At 56.2% G+C, this 18,980-nt stretch overlaps 2 protein-coding genes across 8 annotated transcripts in view; one reads left to right on the forward strand and one right to left on the reverse strand.

Moving 5' to 3' along the window:
- Positions 1-540: 540 nt before the first annotated feature.
- On the reverse strand, positions 541-13,203 carry VPS9D1 (VPS9 domain containing 1). Of its 3 annotated transcripts, none has more exons than XM_081119392.1 (15): positions 12,969-13,203; positions 11,139-11,214; positions 9,651-9,743; positions 9,387-9,549; positions 7,463-7,574; positions 7,327-7,389; positions 6,858-6,910; positions 6,669-6,756; positions 6,298-6,383; positions 5,434-5,927; positions 4,196-4,325; positions 3,761-3,969; positions 3,368-3,464; positions 1,564-1,668; positions 541-1,240 (listed from the first exon to the last, which is right to left on the reverse strand). In XM_081119392.1, exons 1-15 carry the CDS (start codon positions 13,065-13,067, stop codon positions 1,147-1,149), a joined length of 1,962 nt encoding a protein of 653 aa, XP_080975518.1. In that variant the 5' UTR covers positions 13,068-13,203; the 3' UTR covers positions 541-1,146. The 3 variants fall into 3 exon arrangements, with proteins under 3 accessions (XP_080975518.1, XP_080975519.1, XP_080975520.1); XM_081119393.1 differs by having other exon boundaries at positions 9,651-9,740; positions 12,969-13,088; XM_081119394.1 differs by lacking the exon at positions 12,969-13,203 and adding an exon at positions 12,632-12,894.
- A 181-nt stretch (positions 13,204-13,384) lies between these two features.
- The window catches only part of ZNF276 (zinc finger protein 276), a 28,304-nt gene continuing 22,708 nt past the window's right edge, over positions 13,385-18,980 (forward strand). Inside the window, exons 1-2 of one of the 5 annotated variants that reach the window (XM_081119398.1) lie at positions 13,385-13,809; positions 18,384-18,687. In XM_081119398.1, the coding sequence (XP_080975524.1) occupies positions 13,608-13,809; positions 18,384-18,687 (506 nt within the window). In that variant the 5' untranslated portion in view covers positions 13,385-13,607. Of the gene's footprint in view, positions 13,810-14,088; positions 18,688-18,980 lie in introns of those variants that run through there. The other 4 variants (XM_081119399.1, XM_081119395.1, XM_081119397.1 and 1 more) reach the window with 4 other exon arrangements.

An 18,980-nucleotide genomic window follows, 5' to 3' on the forward strand; every position in this document is an offset into this window, starting at 1 on the left:
TGGCCCAATAAATGCCAACTGTTGCTGTGTTGTAAGAGCCTTTCCCCAAGAACCTGAGCACTGCTCCCAGGACCAGCACCGCTGTGGTTGGGCCCATGTTACCCACCTCTGTGGCCATCCAGGTTGCTGGGGGGGGGGGTCCCTCTGTCCCTGGCAGGTGCTGCCCATGGCTGTGGTCCAGCCACCTGCTCCCTGCTCTCCCGGAGTCACAGGTACCACCGCTCAGGGTGTCTATGTGTGTTCACCATCTGGAGTACAAAACCAACTCCTGAGAGCCTCAGGCTGAGTTCTCTGGGCTCAAGTTCTACCCAGGTATGACCTCCAACCCTACCAACTCACTAGGCCCTGCATAACATCCTGTCCTAGGGGGCCACCCCAGGGCTATCCCACTCCTACGGAGAGGGCCTGGGGGGCAGGCCTGGTGTGGTGGACCTCGGTGGTCTCTGGGAGTCTGGCTCTTGCTGGTCAGTAGAGGGTGTGGCTGTCCTGCCTTGGCCTCTGCCCAGCCAGTGAGTGGGAAGCAAGCAAGCAAGCTACACGGAGTGAGACATCAGTGACCTCTTTATTTTCAGCCAGGCCAGTGGCTGCCGGGGGCATGTAGAGTCAGAGCAGGCAGTGCAGGTGCTGACCCTCAGGTTCACACTCACCCAGAAGGGGATATGCAAGGGTAGGAACTTGCCAGGGGGTGTTCGATGCCCACTGCCAAGGGTGGGAATGTGGCTCAGAGTCCTCAGACACAGGTGGGTCCCTCAGGGACGCCTGGGCCTCCAGGGGAGAGTGGAGTGGTCAATGCTCAATAAATAAACTGCAGTCTCAAACCACCTGGGCCCCAGGCCTCCAGGGGCAGAGGGCTGACAAGATCTCTTCTTGATTCTAACAAGAAATTGGCTCAGGGAGCTGACTGTCACAAAGGACAGAAGGCCCACGCCCTTGCTCTGCCCCTGTGCCCCCCTAGGGGAGCCTGCAGCTCCAGTTCCCTGCACAAGGCCTCTTGGAGGCTGGAACAGGAAAGAGAAGGGCCTGGTTCAGCTTATCCCCATCCTGTTAGGAGCAGCTCCTCGGGGCAGATGTAGGGTTAGGGTGTGGGTGAAAACTGCAGAGCCCCTGGTATAGGTGGCTCCTGCACAGTCCTTAGCACATTCTCCTCTACTTGCCCAGGGCGCCTCGGGGCAGCAGCTCCACATAGCTCAGGGCACTCTGTAGTGACGTCAGACAGTAGCCCCCCTCTCCAATCAGATACCTGTGTGGAAATAGCACCTGTCACTGAAGGGGGTCCAAGGAAGCCCTGGTGCTCTAGCAGGGGCACCTGCCTGGGGGGGGGGGGCAGCACCTGGATGCTGAGGTCCCACAGGGGGCCGTCAGGGAGGCTGGGAAGGAGGAAAGCCCACTCCCCAGGCAGATGCTGCCCAGGGCTTGCCCCCACTGCTCCCCCCCACCCCCAGACAGGCAGTGTGCTGAGCAAGGGGTGGTAGAAAGGGGCCGGGAAGAGGGATAGTGGGCCATGTGTACAGGGGGATCCCAACCTGGGATGCATGCTGGGCTCCCCAGCCTGGGGGTTCCTACCCTTCATGGATGAATTCCTCCAGAGCAGCGCACTCCGACACCAGCTGGGGGAGGCCACTTCTCAGGACCACGAAGGACAGGATGGGCAGGAGGTCGTCAGCACCACTGTTGGACAGAGGCACTCTGGCAGGAGGCTCCGGGGCCATTGAGGCTGCTCAATCCCCAAATCCCGAAGGCCCAGCTCAGCCCCTGCAGTGGTTCTGGGTTTGCTGCTGCCCTCTCTGCACCATCCACACAGAGCACCTAGGAACAGCCGGGCCATCCCCGAACAGGCTCCCGTTGTGGACAGGTAGGGGTAGCTTCAAACTCATAAGCTTGCCCGAGTCTGGGGAACAGGATGATGGAGGGGATGGCCCAGGTCCTGGGCAGCCAACTCACTCCTAAAATCAGGTATCACTCATCTCAGCATGACAGGCACCCCAGACCCCCTGTAAGAAGGCATCTAAGTGAGCTGAGTGGGGAGTGAGGCCCTGAGGGGTCCCCAGAACCCCAACCCAAGGGCCCCATGACCAGTGCTCCCTGGGGAGAGCACAGGGGCAGACTGTGGCTTGAGTCTGATTGGGTAGGCCTCTCACACCATGAGCTCCTGCAGGACATGGGGGCACTGCAAAGCTGCAGGGACATGGACAGATGCCCAAAAGAGGGAGCGAGTGAGGGCTGCAGCCAGACTAGAAGACACTTCCAGTCCTAGAACTGTGCCACCTGCAGAGACTCACTTGGAAGCCAGATGACAAACTAGTGAAGGGGACCCGTGGAAGCCAGGCTGGAACCCCTGCCCGACCCTGCACTGAGACCCAGTACCCTGGCTCTCGGGTGGCTGGGGGTGGCATCTGTCTCCCACACCTTGGGTGGAGCTCCTCTCTGCCAACCTCACATTCAGCTCTGATTTCTACCTTTCCATCACCTGTAGGTTCAAGGGTGTGGGTAGGTGCCACAGCCCACCCACCAGGCTGCAATGATAGGTGCCTTCAGGATGACCCTGGTCCCAGGGGCAGGGTGGCAGGAGGCAGAGCCCCTGCAGGGGCTTTGGGAACATCAGCTCCAGGTGGGCACCAGGGCAGGAGGCTGCAGGCCACAGGCAGGTCCAGGTGAAACTGAGGCAGGACCAGGCAACAGAGCCCTAGGCTGCTGCACCCAAGTGGGAAAGACCCCTACCCCACTTGTGGAGGGTGGGGCAGGGACGGTGCAGGAGCCCAGGGCTGGGGGCTCAGTGTAGGAAGCAGGCTCTTCACTAAGCTAGGGCAGCTTCCCCCAGGTGTGCAATGGAGGAACCAAGCATGTGCTTCTGGGGTGAGCAACCCTAAGTTTCATCAGATTAGCCAGAGGATCCCTGACCCTAAGAAGCTCTGCCCAGAGGAGCAGGAATGCATCGTCCATGGGGCTGGAGTCTGGGGTCCTTGTGCTCTCCTGTATGAGCAGCTGCTGGGGGGCAAAAAACTGGCCCTGGCCCTGGCCCTGGCCGGTTTGGCTCAGTGGTTAGAGCATCGGCCTGTGGACTGAGGGGTCCCGGGTTTGATTCCGGCCAAGGGCATGTGCCTTGGTTGCAGGCTCAATGCCTGGCCCCATGCAGGAGGCAACCAATCGATGTGTCTCTCTCACATCTATGTTTCTCCCTCTCTCTTCCTTCCACTCTCTCTGAAAAGCATGGAAAAAAATCCTCAGGTGAAGGTTAAAAACAAAACAAAACAAGGTTGTGGCCCTGGTGGCCAGGGCAGAGTGGGAAGATTCTCTCTTCCCCTGGCATCTAAGGGCAACCCCTCATGTGCCCAGTGTCCACCCCAGGCCATGCCCTCCCAGGACTCACATGGCAGCCATGCCAAGCTGTGGTCTAGCCTCGGGTGCAGGCTCCTGGGCCCGGTAGTAGCCCTCAGCACAGGCACAGATGATCCGCAGGGCCCGCACTGTAGCACAAAAGTGAGGTTTTGGGTAAGGGGAAGGGGGAGCCCATCCCAGGGCAGCCCAGAAGCCAGAACTGCTCCCAGCACCCCAGCACTGCCCCCACACCCGCCATGTGGATGATCCCTCCCGTGAACATCACTCTCACACCATTCATCTCATGGGACACACTCCATTTGAGGTGCAAGAGGAGGACCTGCAGCTAAGAGACACGGCACAGGGGCCCTAGGTCACCCCCTGGGGTGGGACGATGGCTTGTCTGACCGTGTTCCCCTCGCCCTCCTCCCAACGCACTCCTCACCAATGCACTCCAGCTTCTTCTGGGGGCAGCTCTCCAGGACCAGCAGCCTCAGCTCCTGGGCTGCCGCACAGTAGGGGTAGGCACTGGCTTCCGAGGCTTCAGGGTCCCGAGGGAGCAGCTTGGAGGGGATGCCGAGGGCTGCCGGGGGTGTGTTCCGGTAGAGCTCCATGCTCCTGCTCAGGGCAGCCTCCCGGGGGCGGTACACACTCCTGGGCCAAGAAAGGCCAGGCAGAGCTGCCCAAGGGACCCTGCCCCGGAGACAGGCAGGGTGGGGGGAGCTGGCCATGCCCCAGGTCACAGGAGGGGGGATGTGCAGGCAAACCAGGACAGCTGAGCGCACCTCAGAGTAAAGCTCTAGGGGAAGCAGTCACAGGTGTGACCCAGGATGGAGGGGGCAGTGACACTGGGGGACGGGGGCTGGAGCTGAGACAGCACCTGTACAGGGCCAGCAGCGGGGGCCACAGCGGCGAGAAGAAGGGCTCCTCCAGGCAGGAAAGGCAGCAGTCCCGGGACACGGCCGTGCTCAGGCCTTCGAAAGCCAGGAGCGTCAGCGAGAGCAGCCTGTCTGCCAGGACAGAGCCGGCACATGGCGCTGTGGGCCAGCTGGCAGCCCCTGGACATTACCCAGATGAGCCCCCACCCACCACCTTCTCCCTGCCCTCCCAGAGCCAGCCTCAGTGTGCCTGGGGCCACAGTCAGCATCCTGGCTCAGTGGGGAGGGAGATCTGTCGGGCCCCCCCTCCACTCCCCTTCACATCACCCCCTCCTGAGTCCATGCAGCCTAGGGTTAGAGTGGGAGTCTGGGCCTTCATCCCTGGGTGCTCACAGGGTCATACCCAGCTCCCCTGAGGGCCAAGGAGGCAGGCCTGGGAAGGAGAGCAGAGAACAGGCTCTTTCTGCAAAGTATTTGTACCCCAAACTGCAGGAACCAGAGAAACTTCAGAAGCATATTCAAGGACAAGAAACTTGAGGCCTAGAGAGATAGGGTACCCTCCTGGGGATGAGGTAGACCTGCTCAAGATGGGAAACCCACTCAGGGAGGAGAGGGACCTGCCTGAGGAGACCTGCCCCAGGTCTCTTGGAGAGCGTGGGCCCCACAGTGAGAACAAGGCCCCTGAGTATCAGGCTTCAGTTGCTGGTTCTCAGGAAACCCTGAAAGCCTTCCTCCTTGGAGGGACTTGGAAGTCACTGGCCCACCCTTAGGGAACCCGCACACTATTTGCAAAATGGAAAAAGCTGGGGGAAGGGCCCATCATCACCACCAGGCTGCACACATCCGACAGTCCTTGGTTTTGGAAGGATGCTGAGTGCAACCCGATGAGACAGCCAGGACCACCTGGCTGCCAGAGGCTCTGGGGTGGACATTCCCCAACCACAAGACTGCAATGGACCAGGCTGTGTCTTGCCGTGCAGCCCAGTGAGGACAGCCAGGGACTGAGGGAAACCGGGCCCACAGCCAGCCCCAGCTGCTCTGGAGGCAGGGTGGGCGCCTGTCTGTTCAGCAGGATGTTTGGCTACAGAGGAGGACCGAGGGGAGGGCTCTGCAGGTCAGGGCTGGCCTGGCCGCTATCCAGAGAAGGCCCCGCCTCCAGAGCATATCCCAGCTGCTGGCCTGCTTCAGAGTCAGAGCAGCTCTCCACCCACCCGCCTGCCCTGTGGAGCGCTGCCCTCACCGATAGCACTGTGTATGTCCTTCACGGTGCTCCTCAGCTGCTCCAGCAGTGGCTCCTCCTTCACCCCTGAGGTCTGAGGCTCAGTCCACCCCCCAGGGCCCTGGCCCCACCTCTCAGAAGTGGCCAAGAACTGTTCCAGGTCCTCGAAGGAGCTGTCCTTGCCGGCCAGGGGTGAGGAAAGCCCCTTAGGGCTGCTGTCCACCCCTCTTTCGGGGGCCCCGGGCTGGAGTGGGTGTGTGGAGGGGTGAGCAGGGGGGCCATCAGGGGGATGCGGGGCTGGGCTGGGCTCTGGGGGGGACAGCATGCAGTAGAGACTCTGTGAGGGCCTGAGGCGCCGGCTTCCAGGAGCCAGCAGCCCGTCGGTGTCAGGGGGCAGGGAACAGCAGCCGGGGGCTGAGGCAGTTGCAACACCCCTGCTCACAACGGGGTACAGCGCCCGGTACACCGCACACTGGAGCTTCTTCAGGAGCTGCGAGATGGGGTGGTCAGGAACACTGCGAGCACAAGTGGAGGCTGCATGTGGGAGCAGCCCAGAGAGACCACAGGGTGGAGGGGCTGCAGTCCCCTTGCTGGCCTCTGACCTGAGGCCTGAGCAAGCTGGCCCTGCCCCCACATCCCCTTGTCCAGAGAAGCACCTCCTATTGTATTCTTTCTTCAAGAGGGAAGGTTGCAAATTAGGGCTGACCCACCCCTTGGAGAAAGCAGAGAAAGGCCAATGAAAGACCATCAAGGCAAAGGGGCCAGAGCCCTTGGGCAGCCAGACGGGGGCCTGGGCAGCACCGGCTCCAGGCCTCCTCATTCACTCTTCCCCTTCCAGTCCCTCCAGCCAGAAGGGAGAGGAAGGGGACCTGAGGATCCTGGTACCTGAGCAAGTGGGACACCAGGCTGGTCACCAGCGACAGGTCCCCAGGGTTCCTCTTGAGCTTGGCCCTCCAGTGCTTCGGCCAGTCCTGCAGGATGGGAGACCTTGGCCCACAGAGCACGGGGACCCCCATGAAGAGATGCCCCTCCTTCCTCCCTGCCCCCTGCCAGGGCTGCACCCCAAAAGACCAGGCCTCACCATTGAAACCCTACCTGGGGTGAAGATCCAATGCCATCAGGCCCATGGGACCCCCACACCCCTGCCCCGGGAACCACAACACAGGACCAATGCCCAACCCTGAGAACACAGATCCCTCGCCCCTCCTGAGCCACTGCATGTGGCCTGGCCCAGGACCCTGCCCTGCAGGACTCACGTGGTCTTGCTCATACTCAAGGATGGCAGCATAGAGGTCCCGCTGTTCCTGCTCCTCTGGGGTGATAGCGGCCTGACTGCAGAACCTCCTGGGGAGGAAGGTGCAGGCTGAGGGCCTCAGGCTGTTGGGTGTGAGCCCCACCGGTCCTCCCAGCTGCCCTGAGGCCGAGACCAACAGAAGGGGACACACCTGTTCGTGGCCTCCTGGAGCCGCAGCCGGCGTTCCTCCATCTTCCTCTGCAGCTGGCGTCAGAGTCAAGGCCGCATTTGATGGCCTCTGCACTCCTGTGCTGAGCCCGGGCATCCCAGCACCAAGCCCAACACTGGGTCCAGTGAGCAGGGGTGCTACCTCGGCCCTTCATCCAGCCTGGCGGGAGTTGGAGGACCAGCACTCACTTAGGGAGGGAAGGCAAGTCCTAGGTGACTTGAAGGATGGAGAGGAGTCCATGGGTGCTGGGCAGGGGGCGGCCAGGACTGTCTTTGCAAAGGCCAGGGACGGGAGACCATTCCCTGAGCACATGCCTCTCCCAAAGCTGGAAGAATTCTGATCCCACACCCCAACTCTGTCACCTTTACTCCCTCCACTTCCTCTCTCAGCTCAAGGTCACATTCTGAATTTTCATCCCTGGACACCAAGGATGGCTGGATAGAAAGGATACAGTCTCCTCTCGGGCTTTGGCGATCACCAGGTTCTCCATCATCTGCCGCTGAAGGGACAGGGTCTAGAAGGGGAGGAGGGAGTAAGGTCTGCTTCCCTCCCCCAGCAACACAGAACCTCCCTGGGACCCCGCTCACCAGCGATGTCTTCTGCAGGGCCTGACTGGGGTTCAGACGGGCCATCCTGGCCTCATAAGTGGCCTTCAGCTTCTGATTCTGCAGGGAGGCCTCCTCCAGGGGTGTCAGATCCCTAGAAATGATGACAAACTGCTATCCAGGCCCCAGGAAGCTCAGCAATGTTCTGGTGACCTGAGGACCCTTCCTGACCCAGCCCTGAGACCAGAACATGAGGAAGTAGTGATGGGGTCCAGTAGGAAGTGTAAAGGAAAGACGATGTCTGGGTGGACTGGACCACAGCCCACTGAAATGTGGGTGCCCTGTTGCCAGGACTGCTGACTTTTCACTGGAAGCTGGACATCAGACTTTGATGCAATTCAGTCATGTGTGTTTGGCAACAACATGAAACTCTTAAGGCACCATGTGAGCCAAAAAGATAGTTTGCAACCCACGAAAGGGAGAACTATGTCTCCTGGATAGCAGCAACAGCCACCCACAGCAAAGCTTCGTCCCACCTCTTCCTGCTTTCATGGGTGGGGGAGGGAAAGGAAGTCTGTCCTAGAATGGAAGTCCTGTGCCTGGCCCTGCCCCAGAGCTGCACATGGAGAAACGAGGGCCTGGAACCTCCTGAGCAGCGGTGGCCCGAGGCCTGGCAGCAGTGGGGCTGGAGGAGTTGGTCATCCTTGTTTATCCTACTTAGGATGCTGGTATCTGTGTCTTGATTTTTTTCATCGGTTCTAGAAAATTGCCACCATGTCTTCAAATAACACACCTCTCCTGTCTTTTTCTCCCCTTTTTCTAGGACTCCAGGAAGCTTCTGTTAGACCTTCTATCTTTCAAATTTTCTGGAGTTTTTTTCTTTCTGTGAGTCATTCTGGCTACCCTTTGCCTTCTTATCCAATTTACAAATTCTCTCTTTAGTTGTGTCTATGCTACAGTTATATACTTGTCATTTTGTTCACGTGTCGGTGTTTACTGGAGGGTATGCAGTTGATCATTGAATAACACATGTCTCAAGTGCACAGGTACACTTATATGCACACTTTACTTAAAATTAAAAATTTACTTAAAATGCTTGTATAAATGGTGCACAGTTCAAGCCCACGTTGTTTAAGGGTCAACAGTATTTTCAATCTGTTGTTGGGAATCATGTATTCAGAAGCCAACTTAAGTTAAGCTCGGGTTTTCAACGGCATGGGTGTTAGTGCCTCCAATCCCCATTATTCAAGGATCAACTGTAACTTGTTGTTACTATTACCACTTAGTTTTTAACAATAATGTTGGTGTTATATTTTTCATTTTATTTCTACTTGGTTTTTTATTTGCTAGGTCAGATTTAGTTTCTTGTTCCCTGCAGGTAATTTCTCTTTTCTTTTCTTTTTCTTTTTTTTAAAATGTTTTTATTGAATTTAGAGAGGAAGGGAAAGGGAGAGAAAAACAGAAACATCAATGAGAGAGAAACATATATCGGCTGCCTCCTGCACGCCCCCTACCAGGGATCAAGCCCAAAACCTGGGCATGTGCCCTGACCAGGAATTGAACCTGCAGCCTCTCAGTGCATGGCATGATGCCCAACCAACTGAGCCACACCGGCCAGAGTACCCTGTAGGTATTTTCATACTTGCTTTTTATTTTTCTAAATATAGAGAGCATGATTGTATTATAAGCTGTGTCTGATGATAACTCTATTTGAAGACTTTACAGGTCTTCATTTTGCTGTCATTACTTCTGTTTCTTAATTCTTTTTGTGTTTGGTTATCTTAGACTTTGTGCCACTTATTTTATGGAAATTGAAGGTGCTTTTCTCCAAAGACAATTTGTACTTGTTTCTGTGAGGCAAGATTTCCGTTCTGGGACCCATTTTAACTGAACTCACCATGGTTAGCTCCCTTTGCCTGGCCTCCAAACCCAGACTCAGCCCACCTTCCATTTTGCCCCATCTTACTTCTTAGAGCTTTGCGACTCCACCACCTGAAGCCTCTGGAACATCTCAGGTGGCAGAAACGGGAGGAGCTTCCCCCCTTCGTCTGAGTACACCCGGCGGTGTCGGTTGGCAGGTGAGGGGACAGGAGCAGTCACGGGCATGGCTGGCTTCAAGCATGCTTTCCCTGCAAGACACACACAGCCATGAGTCAGCATAGAGCCCCACATTCCAGAGGAGCCAGACTTGGGGGGAATGCTCCAGGAAAACCTTCTGCTGGAGACCCACCAAGCTTGGCAGCTGTCAACTGGGCCCTCTCCAGACACTGCTCTGCCAGCTTCAGCATCTTCAAGGTATCCAAGGGCACAGTTTCCCCAGCTTCTGGGGAGTAAGGGACAAGAAGACTGGTTACCATCACCTCAGTCACTAATCAATCAGATTCTTGCTGAGATAAAAACAAGGGCAAGTTTGCTATCTCCTAACCTCTGACTCCTGGGCCAGCCCATCCACACCTCTTCTCTGACCATGTGCCCTAGGGCTCTGAGCTTGGCCAGCCCAGCATCTGACTAACTGTTCCATTGTCTCAGGTGGACCATCAGAGCCCTCTCTCTACCTAACAGGGCCTTTTCTCCTGAGGACTTCACTTGTACCTACAGCCCCTCCTCCAGGTGGGCCACCATTCATGGGCCATTTCACAGAGACAATTTCATCACCCATTTCCTGGCCTATGGCTGTGCTCAACCCACCCTGGCACCTCCCCAGGGCTTCCATTCTGTAGATTACTCTTATCAGCAGGTACTTACTGTAGTTGCTGCTACCCAAAAACCCCTGGACACTACCAGCCCAGCTCCTGACCCACCTCCTGCTCCCTTCACAGCCAGCCCCTCAACACACTCCAATTAAAATTGCCCTCACCCTCCACATCTGCCCTATTTCCAAGTGCTCCCCAACCTCTCAGGGTCTCTTTCCTCTGGAACACCCCCTGGGGCTACTACCACCAACCTCCTCCCAGTCCTCAATCCTGGAGTGGCCAGAGTTCTGCTAAACTCACTGCTTCCTAGGGCAGCTCCGATTGTGGTGACTCCTACCTCTCCCTGACCACGGTGCCTTTGTGCACTGGACTGCTGGACACTTCAGGTAGAATGTGCTCGTGGTGGAACGCTATGTTCCTCCCTCACAAGTCTGCTCCTGTACCCCCATCTCATGGTTCCTCCATAGCAGCTCACCATCTCCCCCTCTAGCAAATCTGGTTAGGTCCACCTTTAAAGAACATCCCCAAGCCCTTCTACCTCCAGGAGGTCTCACCACTGCTGTCCTCACTATGGGAACCTCCTGGAGGCTCTGCTCTCATGCTGGCCTCTCTGCACAGAGCCTCCATGAGCTAACCCTCACATGAGAATGGCCGCAGTTCCACCCAAAGCCTTGCCTGCCCCTATGCACTTAACCCTTTCCAGCCTGCCTGCCTTTCCTCATACCCAGCACCCACTCTCAGCTCAGGACTTTTGTACACCCCTCTACTGGGAATGCTGCCCCAAGCCTTTGCTCAGCTCACTCCTCCCTGGTCACGTCCTACCCCACTACTCCCCTCAAGGCATCCATCCCTTCCCGCTCCCACGTCGCACAATGAAAGCTCATGCTTACTGAGTGCCCACCCATTCACCTTCTCCCAATGACCAAGTGGGTAGGACAGGACACCCCCAGGCCTGAAACACACCAAGGGCTTAGGTGTTCAAAAACTGACCAGCCTAGGAGCCGCAGTCAGGTTGAGAGCTGTACCTTTGGTGGTTTCCACTTCTTCCAGCAGCACCTGGGAGATATAGTGGATGCTCCTCAGGTATTCCGTATATGCCTCCTGTGCCCAGGGAAGAGAAATGGCAGGGTCAGGCAGTAGAGGCAAAGGATTCCATCATGCCTGCCTGCTGCCCTTGTGGGAAACACAGGAACAGTGGTGTCTGCTTATCTCTGAGATACACCTGAGCATCTAGCCTGAGGTGGTTAGCTGATTAGTTGGTCTGCCTGGGACACAGATAGTATCCCAGTTCTCCAGACTTGAAGGAAAAGATGCCCAGCAGGGTAGCCATCCCTTCTCGCACTGCCTTTCTGGCACAGGAAGGAACTGAGATTCTCCCTCAGTGGCCAAGGGAAGCAACTTTGAGAGTTGCCGTCATTTTCCACTCTACGCAACAAGTTTCCTTTCTATGCTGTTCATTCAGTGGCTTTTACATTATTTTTCCTGGGAGGTTAATGAGGGAGGGAGTGATGCTGCAAACCTTAGAATCATTTTCTGGCTTGGGTTCTGGGAAATCCCTTTCCTGAACCCCGCTCGCTGCCGGGGTACATGGGATTCTAGAACACTAGAATATCACCAGTTCCAAGGGCGTGAGCATTCTGTTGGGGCTACCTGGACAGAGCACGGGCAGGGCGTTTGGAACTCAGCATGGTTGGATTTTTTTGTTTATTGCATCCCGGTTTTCAAATTACTCATGTTTAAGTCTACACCTCAGAGATTAGAATAAAGTGTATTTCGGGAAGGATTTCTTACTTGTGGGGACACCTGCTTCCCTAGAAACAGGGACAACTTGGGGACAGCAGCGGATTGGGGGCCGGTATACGTGCCCCAGGCGCGCGCACCCCTCTCCCCTCGCGCAGCCCTCCCCCCCTCCGCGTATCCCTCTCCCCCCGCGCACCCCTCTCGCCCCCCGCGTATCCCTCTCCCCCCGCGCACCCCTCTCGCCCCCCCGCGCACCCCTCTCCCCCCGCGCAGCCCTCCCCCCCGCGCACCCCTCTCCCCCCGCGCAGCCCTCCCCCCCGCGTATCCCTCTCCCCCCGCGCAGCCCTCCCCCCCGCGCACCCCTCTCCCCCCGCGCAGCCCTCCCCCCCGCGTATCCCTCTCCCCCCGCGCAGCCCTCCCCCCCGCGCACCCCTCTCCCCCCGCGTATCCCTCTCCCCCCGCGCACCCCTCTCGCCCCCCCCGCGCACCCCTCTCCCCCCGCGCAGCCCTCTCCCCCCGCGCAGCCCTCCCCCCCGCGCACCCCTCTCCCCCCGCGCAGCCCTCCCCCCCGCGTATCCCTCTCCCCCCGCGCAGCCCTCCCCCCCGCGCACCCCTCTCCCTCCGCGCAGCCCTCCCCCCGCAGCGCGGTGCGGGCCCCCCCCCCGCGGCCGGCTTCTCCCCCGGCGGCCGCCCTGGATCGCACCGGCTCTCGGGACGCGCACGGCCTCCCGCTGAGGCTGAGGCTCCCGGAGCGCACAGCGCGGAGGAGTCGGTTCACCTTCTACGGACGCCGACCCTGTGGGAATCGGATCAAACCGACAGCGTCCGCCCGGAGAGGGACACTCGCGGGCTGCGGGTCTCCCTCGGGCCGCCTCGCGAACCCCGACGCAGCCCCTTTACTCATGAAGCGCGGCTCCGACTCCCGACCAGGTGAGCGCACGCGGACCCCGGCGGACCGGCCTGGGAGCTGTCCAAGGTCAGGAGCCCGCACCCGCGCCCCGCAGCCGCCGGGGTCCCGGCGGGCGCCCACCCCGCGGCCCCGCCCTCGCCCACGCCCACTGAGCCGGCCTCGCGTGCGGGCCGTCCCCGCCGCGCCTCGCGCCGCCTCGCCTCACCCGGGGCCGGTTGCCGGTGTCCAGCTCGATGGCCCCGTTGGCTAGCTTCATGGCGCACTGCAGCGGCTTCACCGCGCCGTCCCCGGCCGCAGCGGCCATGGCGCCGGGCGGGGGAGGCGGCGCGGGGCTCGAGGGGCGGGGCGAACGGCCAGAAGACCGGAACAAAGAATGCTCGGGAGCGGGCACCACCCGAGCCCCGAACACGCCGGACCCGGGCGAGCGCACTTCCGGCTGCCCCGCCCCCACCGCGAGGGCGGAAGGGCGGAGCTCTCCGATCCCTCTTCACGCGGTTGCCGCGAGCGTGCGCGTTCCGCAGCCGACCCCTTCACGCCACTTCAGCCACACGCGCTCTGCGCGGCCCCGCCCCTCGCCCCGCCCCTCGCCCTGGTCACGCCGCCCCTCCCTGCTCGGCCGGCCCGCCCGCCCCGCTTCCAGGGAGCTGAGCGGAGCCCAGCGGCGGCGTCCGGCGGGAACGGGCGAGCCCGAGCGCAGCCCCGCCGAGCAGGCGACAGCTCGGCCCGAGCGGGACCCAGGGGCCACGCCACCCAGCCCGGCGAGCCGCGCGCGCCGAGCGCAGCCGAGCCGAGAGCCGAGCCGGGCCGAGCGGAGCCGCGCGGGGCGGGGCGCCGGGCGGCCGCCATGAAACGGGACCGGCTCGGCCGCTTCCTGTCGCCTGGGGCTGCGGGGCAGTGCGGGGGCTCGGGCGGCGGCCCGACCCGGGGCCGCCCCTCCCGCAGCGGGCCGAGCGTGGACGACGCGGCGGCCTTGGTGGCTTCGCGACTGGGTTGGGGGCCCGCGCGGGCCTGCGGGGACGGGGGCGAGGACGGCGCGGACGAGGCAGGTGGGTCCGGCCAGCCGCCAGTGACCGCGTCCCGCCCGGGGACCACGGCCCCCGGGCCTCTCCCCGCCGTCCTTGGGCGGCCGGGAGGCAGGCGGGGCCGCCCTGGCGCCCGCGCGGGGTGATGTTTCGCAAGACACTGACCCTTCCTGCCGACGCGGCTCGGTAGTCACGGCGCGTCTGCAGCCGCCGGCCTGCGCCCCGAGTCGGCGCTGAGCCTCCCGCCCCGCCCCGCGGGCGGCTGCGCGTCCTCCCCGCGGCTCCCGCCGCTGCTCTAACGCGGGCCGAGGGCCGCCCTGGCGGCTGCGCCCACCCGCGGCCCGCGGGTCCCCGAGGCGGGCGCCGGGCGCCGCCCCTCACGTGGGGTCTCAGGCCGGCGGCGCGAGGGAATGAAGTTTCCAGCTTCCTTTATGAACTTACACAGTTGTGGAGGCATTTATTTAAAACATATTTTTTAGAGTTTTCTTTGAAAAAATTTTTACTGAGCTATTGACATGTAACATTAGTTTCAGATGTACAGCGTAATATTTCGGTATTTGTAAATATTGTGAAGTGATCACCAGTGTCTAGTTAACATCGATCATCGCACAGTTACAACTTTTTTTTATGAGAACTTCTAAGATCTACTCTCTCAGCAACTTCCACATGCACAGTACAGCGTTGCTAACTAGCCTCCGTGTTGAACATGCCTCCCCAGGACTGACTCCTGTCGGCGCAAGTTTGTACTTTTAGACCGCCTTCACCCAACTCACCAGCACCTCCTCCCGCCCTGGCCACCGCCAGTCTGTTCTGTCTATGAGTTCAGGTTTTTTTCTTTCTTTAATTCCCACATATGAGTAAGATCATATGGTATTAGTCTTTCTCTGATTTATTTCACTTAGTATAAGGCCATTAAGGTCCATCCACATTGCCACAAATGGCAGGATTGATTTCTTTATGGCTGAATACCATTTCATTGTATATGTATATATGTAGATATCTTTGTATATCACATCTTTAGCCATTCACACATTGATGGACACTTAGATTACTGTGTTTTTTTAAAGATTTTTTTTAGGTGATTTTAGAGAGAGGAAGGGAGAGAGAAACATCCATCAGTTGCTTCTCAAGCACCCCAACCAGGGGTCAAACCCACAGCTGGGTATGTCCCCTGATCAGGAATTGAACCTGCCACCTTTAGGTGTACCAGGCAATGCTCCAACCAACTGAGCCACACCAGCCAGGGCAACACTTGGGTGGTTTTTAGGTCTTGGCTACTGTAAATAATGCTGCAGTGAACATGGGGGTGCATATATTTTTTTATAGGTAGTGTTTTTGTTTCCTTTGGCTATGTATCCAGAAGTAATCACTGGGTCATAAAGCAGTTAAATCTTTAATTTTTTTAAGACCCTCCATATTGTTTTCTATAATGGCTGTACCAATCTACATTCCCACCAACAGTGCACATGGGTTCCCTTTTTCTACATGCTTGCCAACACTTGCTGTTTGTTCTCTTTTTTTAATATGTTTTTATTGATTTCAAAGACAGGAAAGAAGAGGGAGAGAGAGAGAGAAACATCAATGATGAGAGTCATTGATGGGCTGCCTCCTGCACGCCCCCTGCTGGGGATCAAGCTTGCAACCCGGGCATGTGCCCTGACCGGGAATTGAACAACGATCTTCTGGATCCTAGGTCGATGCTCAGCCATGCTGGCTGGGCATATTTGTTCTCTTTTTGATGATAGCCATTCTGACAGGTATGAGGTGGGATCTCATTGTGGTTTTAATTTGCGTTTCCCTGATAATTAGTGATGTTGGGCACTTTTTCATATACAGCAGGTTCTTGAATAACATTGTTTCATCAGCATAGTTTTGTTACAAATTCGACAAGATACCATAGGAACTTAACTCGTGTTTATATCATTTAGCTTTTTGTAAAACTGGTTTCCTTGTATGTTGTTTCACCACAGTTCCAAGAGCCTGAGGACAACATTAAGTGAGGACTTACTGTACCTGTTGGCCATCTGTATGTCTTGTTTGGAAAAATGTTGATTCAGATCCTCTGTACATTTTAAAATCAGGTTGTATGTGTTTTTTGCTATTGAGTTGTATGAGTTCTTTGTATGTTTTGGATATTAACCCTTAGGTATATGATTGGTAAATAATTTCTCCAATCAGTAGGTTGCCTTTTCATTTAGTTGATAGTTTTCTTGCTGTGCAGAAGCTTTTTAGTTTGATGCAGTTCCTCTTAATTTTGCTTTTGTTGCCTTTGCTTTGGTGTCAAACCCAAAAAATCATCACCAAGATAAATGTCGAGGACTTCACTGCCTATGTTTTTTTCTAGTCATCTTATGGTGTCAGGCTTTTCAAGTCTTTAAGCAGTGTTGAGTTGACTTTTGTGTATGGGATAAGACAGTGGTCTAGTTTTATTTTTTTGCATGTGGCTTTCCAGTTTTCCCAACACCATTTATTGAAGAGACGGTCCTTTCCCCATTATATATTCTTGGCTCCTTTGTCATAGATTAATTGACCATGTATGCGTGGGTTTTTTTCTGGGCCCTCTATTCTTCCATTATGTGTCTATTTTTATGTCAATGCTATACTGTTTTGATTACTTTAGCTTTGTAATAAAGTTTGAAATAAGGAATTGTGATGCCTCCAGCTTTGTTTTTCTTTCTCAAGGTTGCTTTGGCTATTTGGGATCTTTTGTGGTTCCATATAAATTATAAGATTGTTAGTTCTATTTAGTTAAAAATGCTGTTGGAGCCTTGCCAGTGTAGGTCAGTGGTTGAACATTGATCCACGAACCAAGAGGTTACCGATTTGATTCCCGGTCAGGGCACGATTCCTAGTGGAGGGCGTGCAGGAGGCAGCTGATCCATGTTTCTCTCTCATTGATGTTTCTATCTCTCTGTCCCTCTCCCTTCCTCTCTCTAAAATCAATAAAAACATATTTCAAAAAATGTTATTGGACCTGGCTGGGTAGCTCAGTTGGTTAGAGCGTTGTCCCAGTACAGCGGGGTTATGGGTTCAATCCCCTGTAAGGGCACATACAAGAATCAACCAGTCCTGGCCGTTGTGGCTCAGTTGGTTAGAGCATTGTCCTGAACACTGAAGGGTCACAGGTTCGATTCCCAGTCAGGGTGCATAGGGAAGGTAACTGATCGATATTTCTCTCTCACGTTGATGTTTCTCTCCCTAGAATCAGTGAAAAACGTCCTCAGGTGAGGATTAAAAAAAAAGAATCAACCAACGAATGTATAAATAAGTGGAACAATAAATGGACGTTTCTTTCCCCTCCCCCCCAAATAGCATTTTAAAAATCGATTTTTAAAATGCTATTTTAATTTTGATAAGGATAATATTGAATTTTAGATGGCTTTGGGTATTGTGGACATTTTAACAATGTGAATTCTTCAAATTCATAGAACTTTTTTTTTATTTGTGTCTTCTGTTTCTTCCATCATCGTCTTACAGTTTCCAGTGTACAGGTCTTTCACCAGCTGAGTTAAATTTATTCCTAGGTATTTTATTCTTTTTGATGTAATTGAAAATAGGGTTGTTTTCTTAATTTCTCTTTCTGATAGTTTGTTACAACTGACTTTACATATTGATTTTGTATCTTGTGACTTTACTGAATTTGTTTATTAGTTCTAACAAGTATTTGTGTGTGTGTGTGAGACGCCTTTAGGGTTTCCTGTATATAATATGATGTCTGTAAATACAGACAGTTTTGCTTTCTTTCCAATTTGGATGCCTTTTATTTGTTTTTCTTGCCTAATTGCTCTGGTTAGTATTTACAATATTAGGTTGAATAGAAGTTGTGAAGAGGGGACGTCTTTGTCTTGTCCTTGATCTGAGAGGAAAGTTTTCGGCTTTTCACTGTTGAGTATGATGTTAGCTCTGGGTTTGTCATGTATGGCCTTTATTATGTCGAGGTATGTTTCCTCCATGCTCACTTTGATGAGAGGGTTGTTTTTTAATCACGAATGGATGTTGAACTTTCTCAGATACATTTTCTGCACCTGCCAAAATGATTGCATGTGCTTTATCCTTTGTTTTGTTAGTGTGGTGGATCACATTGGCCTGTGGATGCTGAACTGTCATTGCATCCCTGGAATTAATCCCACTGGGTCATGGTGTGTGACCCTTTCATGTCTTGTGGAATTTGGTTTGCTCGTGCTCTGTGAGGGCTTCTGCGTCTGTGTTCACAAAGGGTGTTGGCCGGTAGGTACCTTTGTCCTTGTCTGACTTTGGTCTCACTGCAGTGCTGGCCTTGTTGTGGAGGCATTTAGAATTCTTTGAAAGGTTCTCTGGACCAGAAAGTCTTCCACTGACCAGATCTTCCCAAAGGCCATATGTTCAGCTGGGAGCCCAGAGCCAGAGCCCAGCCTTTGGCCCAGACACGGGCTTGTTTTAGGGGTGTGTCTAGGGCGGCCCCATGGAGTGTTCTTGTCCACTTGAGGAGCTGGGAGGCTGGCAGAGCATGGGCCTCACCTCCCCTGGGGCCACATGGCTCCACCTGGAGCTTGTGTCTTGCATGTCCTGTGCAGCAGGCAGCCTCGCTGACTGACCTAAGATCTCCTGTGCTTGCCCAGGAACAGGCCGGGCTCTCTCCATGGGTCACTGCCGCCTCTGCCACGGGAGATTCTCTGCACGGAGTCTCCGCAGCATCTCTGGCCGGGCACCTGGGCAGAGCTCAGAGAGACCACCCTCAGGGGAGCGTGTTTTCATCAGGGACTTCCAGCACCTCCTGGGGGTGGCCATCCACCAGGATCCAGCTTTGTCTCAGTTTGTCTGCAAGAACTGCCATGCCCAGTTCTATCAGTGCCATGGCCTCCTCAAGTCCTTCCTGCAGAGAGTCAACGTGTCCCCGATGGGCCCCCGGAAGCCCTGCACACAGTAGGTGCTCCCTCCTTCGTTCATTTGGGGGTGCTCAGGTTAAGCCCCGTGTGCTGTGCTGTTCTCTGCACAGGAAGTGCCTGGTGGGAACCTGTGCAGTGGGGAGGGAGGCCATGGTGCGGGTACAGCAGATGTGTACAAGCCCCAGTGCAAATGGTGTGGGAGGTGAGGGCCACGATGGCTCTGAGTGTAAGGAGACACCCATGAAGGGAGGGGCAGGGGCAGCCCGCATGTGGGAGAAGGCCAGTGAAGGGAGCAAGCCTGCCCCCTGCTTGCTGCAGTACCCTACTCAT

This window comes from Miniopterus schreibersii (genome assembly GCF_964146895.1).
Source record: "Miniopterus schreibersii genome assembly, chromosome: 18".
Lineage (NCBI taxonomy): Eukaryota > Metazoa > Chordata > Mammalia > Chiroptera > Miniopteridae > Miniopterus > Miniopterus schreibersii.

Coding starts and splice junctions, on each gene's coding strand:
- VPS9D1 (XM_081119392.1), bottom strand. CDS start 13,067: ATGGCCGCTGCGGCCGGGGACGGCGCGGTGAAGCCGCTGCAGTGCGCC. Junction 11,215..12,968: donor ACACCGGCAACCGGCCCCGG/GTGAGGCGAGGC, acceptor CCCTGGGCACAG/GAGGCATATACGGAATACCT. Junction 6,384..6,668: donor TTGAGTATGAGCAAGACCAC/GTGAGTCCTGCA, acceptor CCCATCCTGCAG/GACTGGCCGAAGCACTGGAG.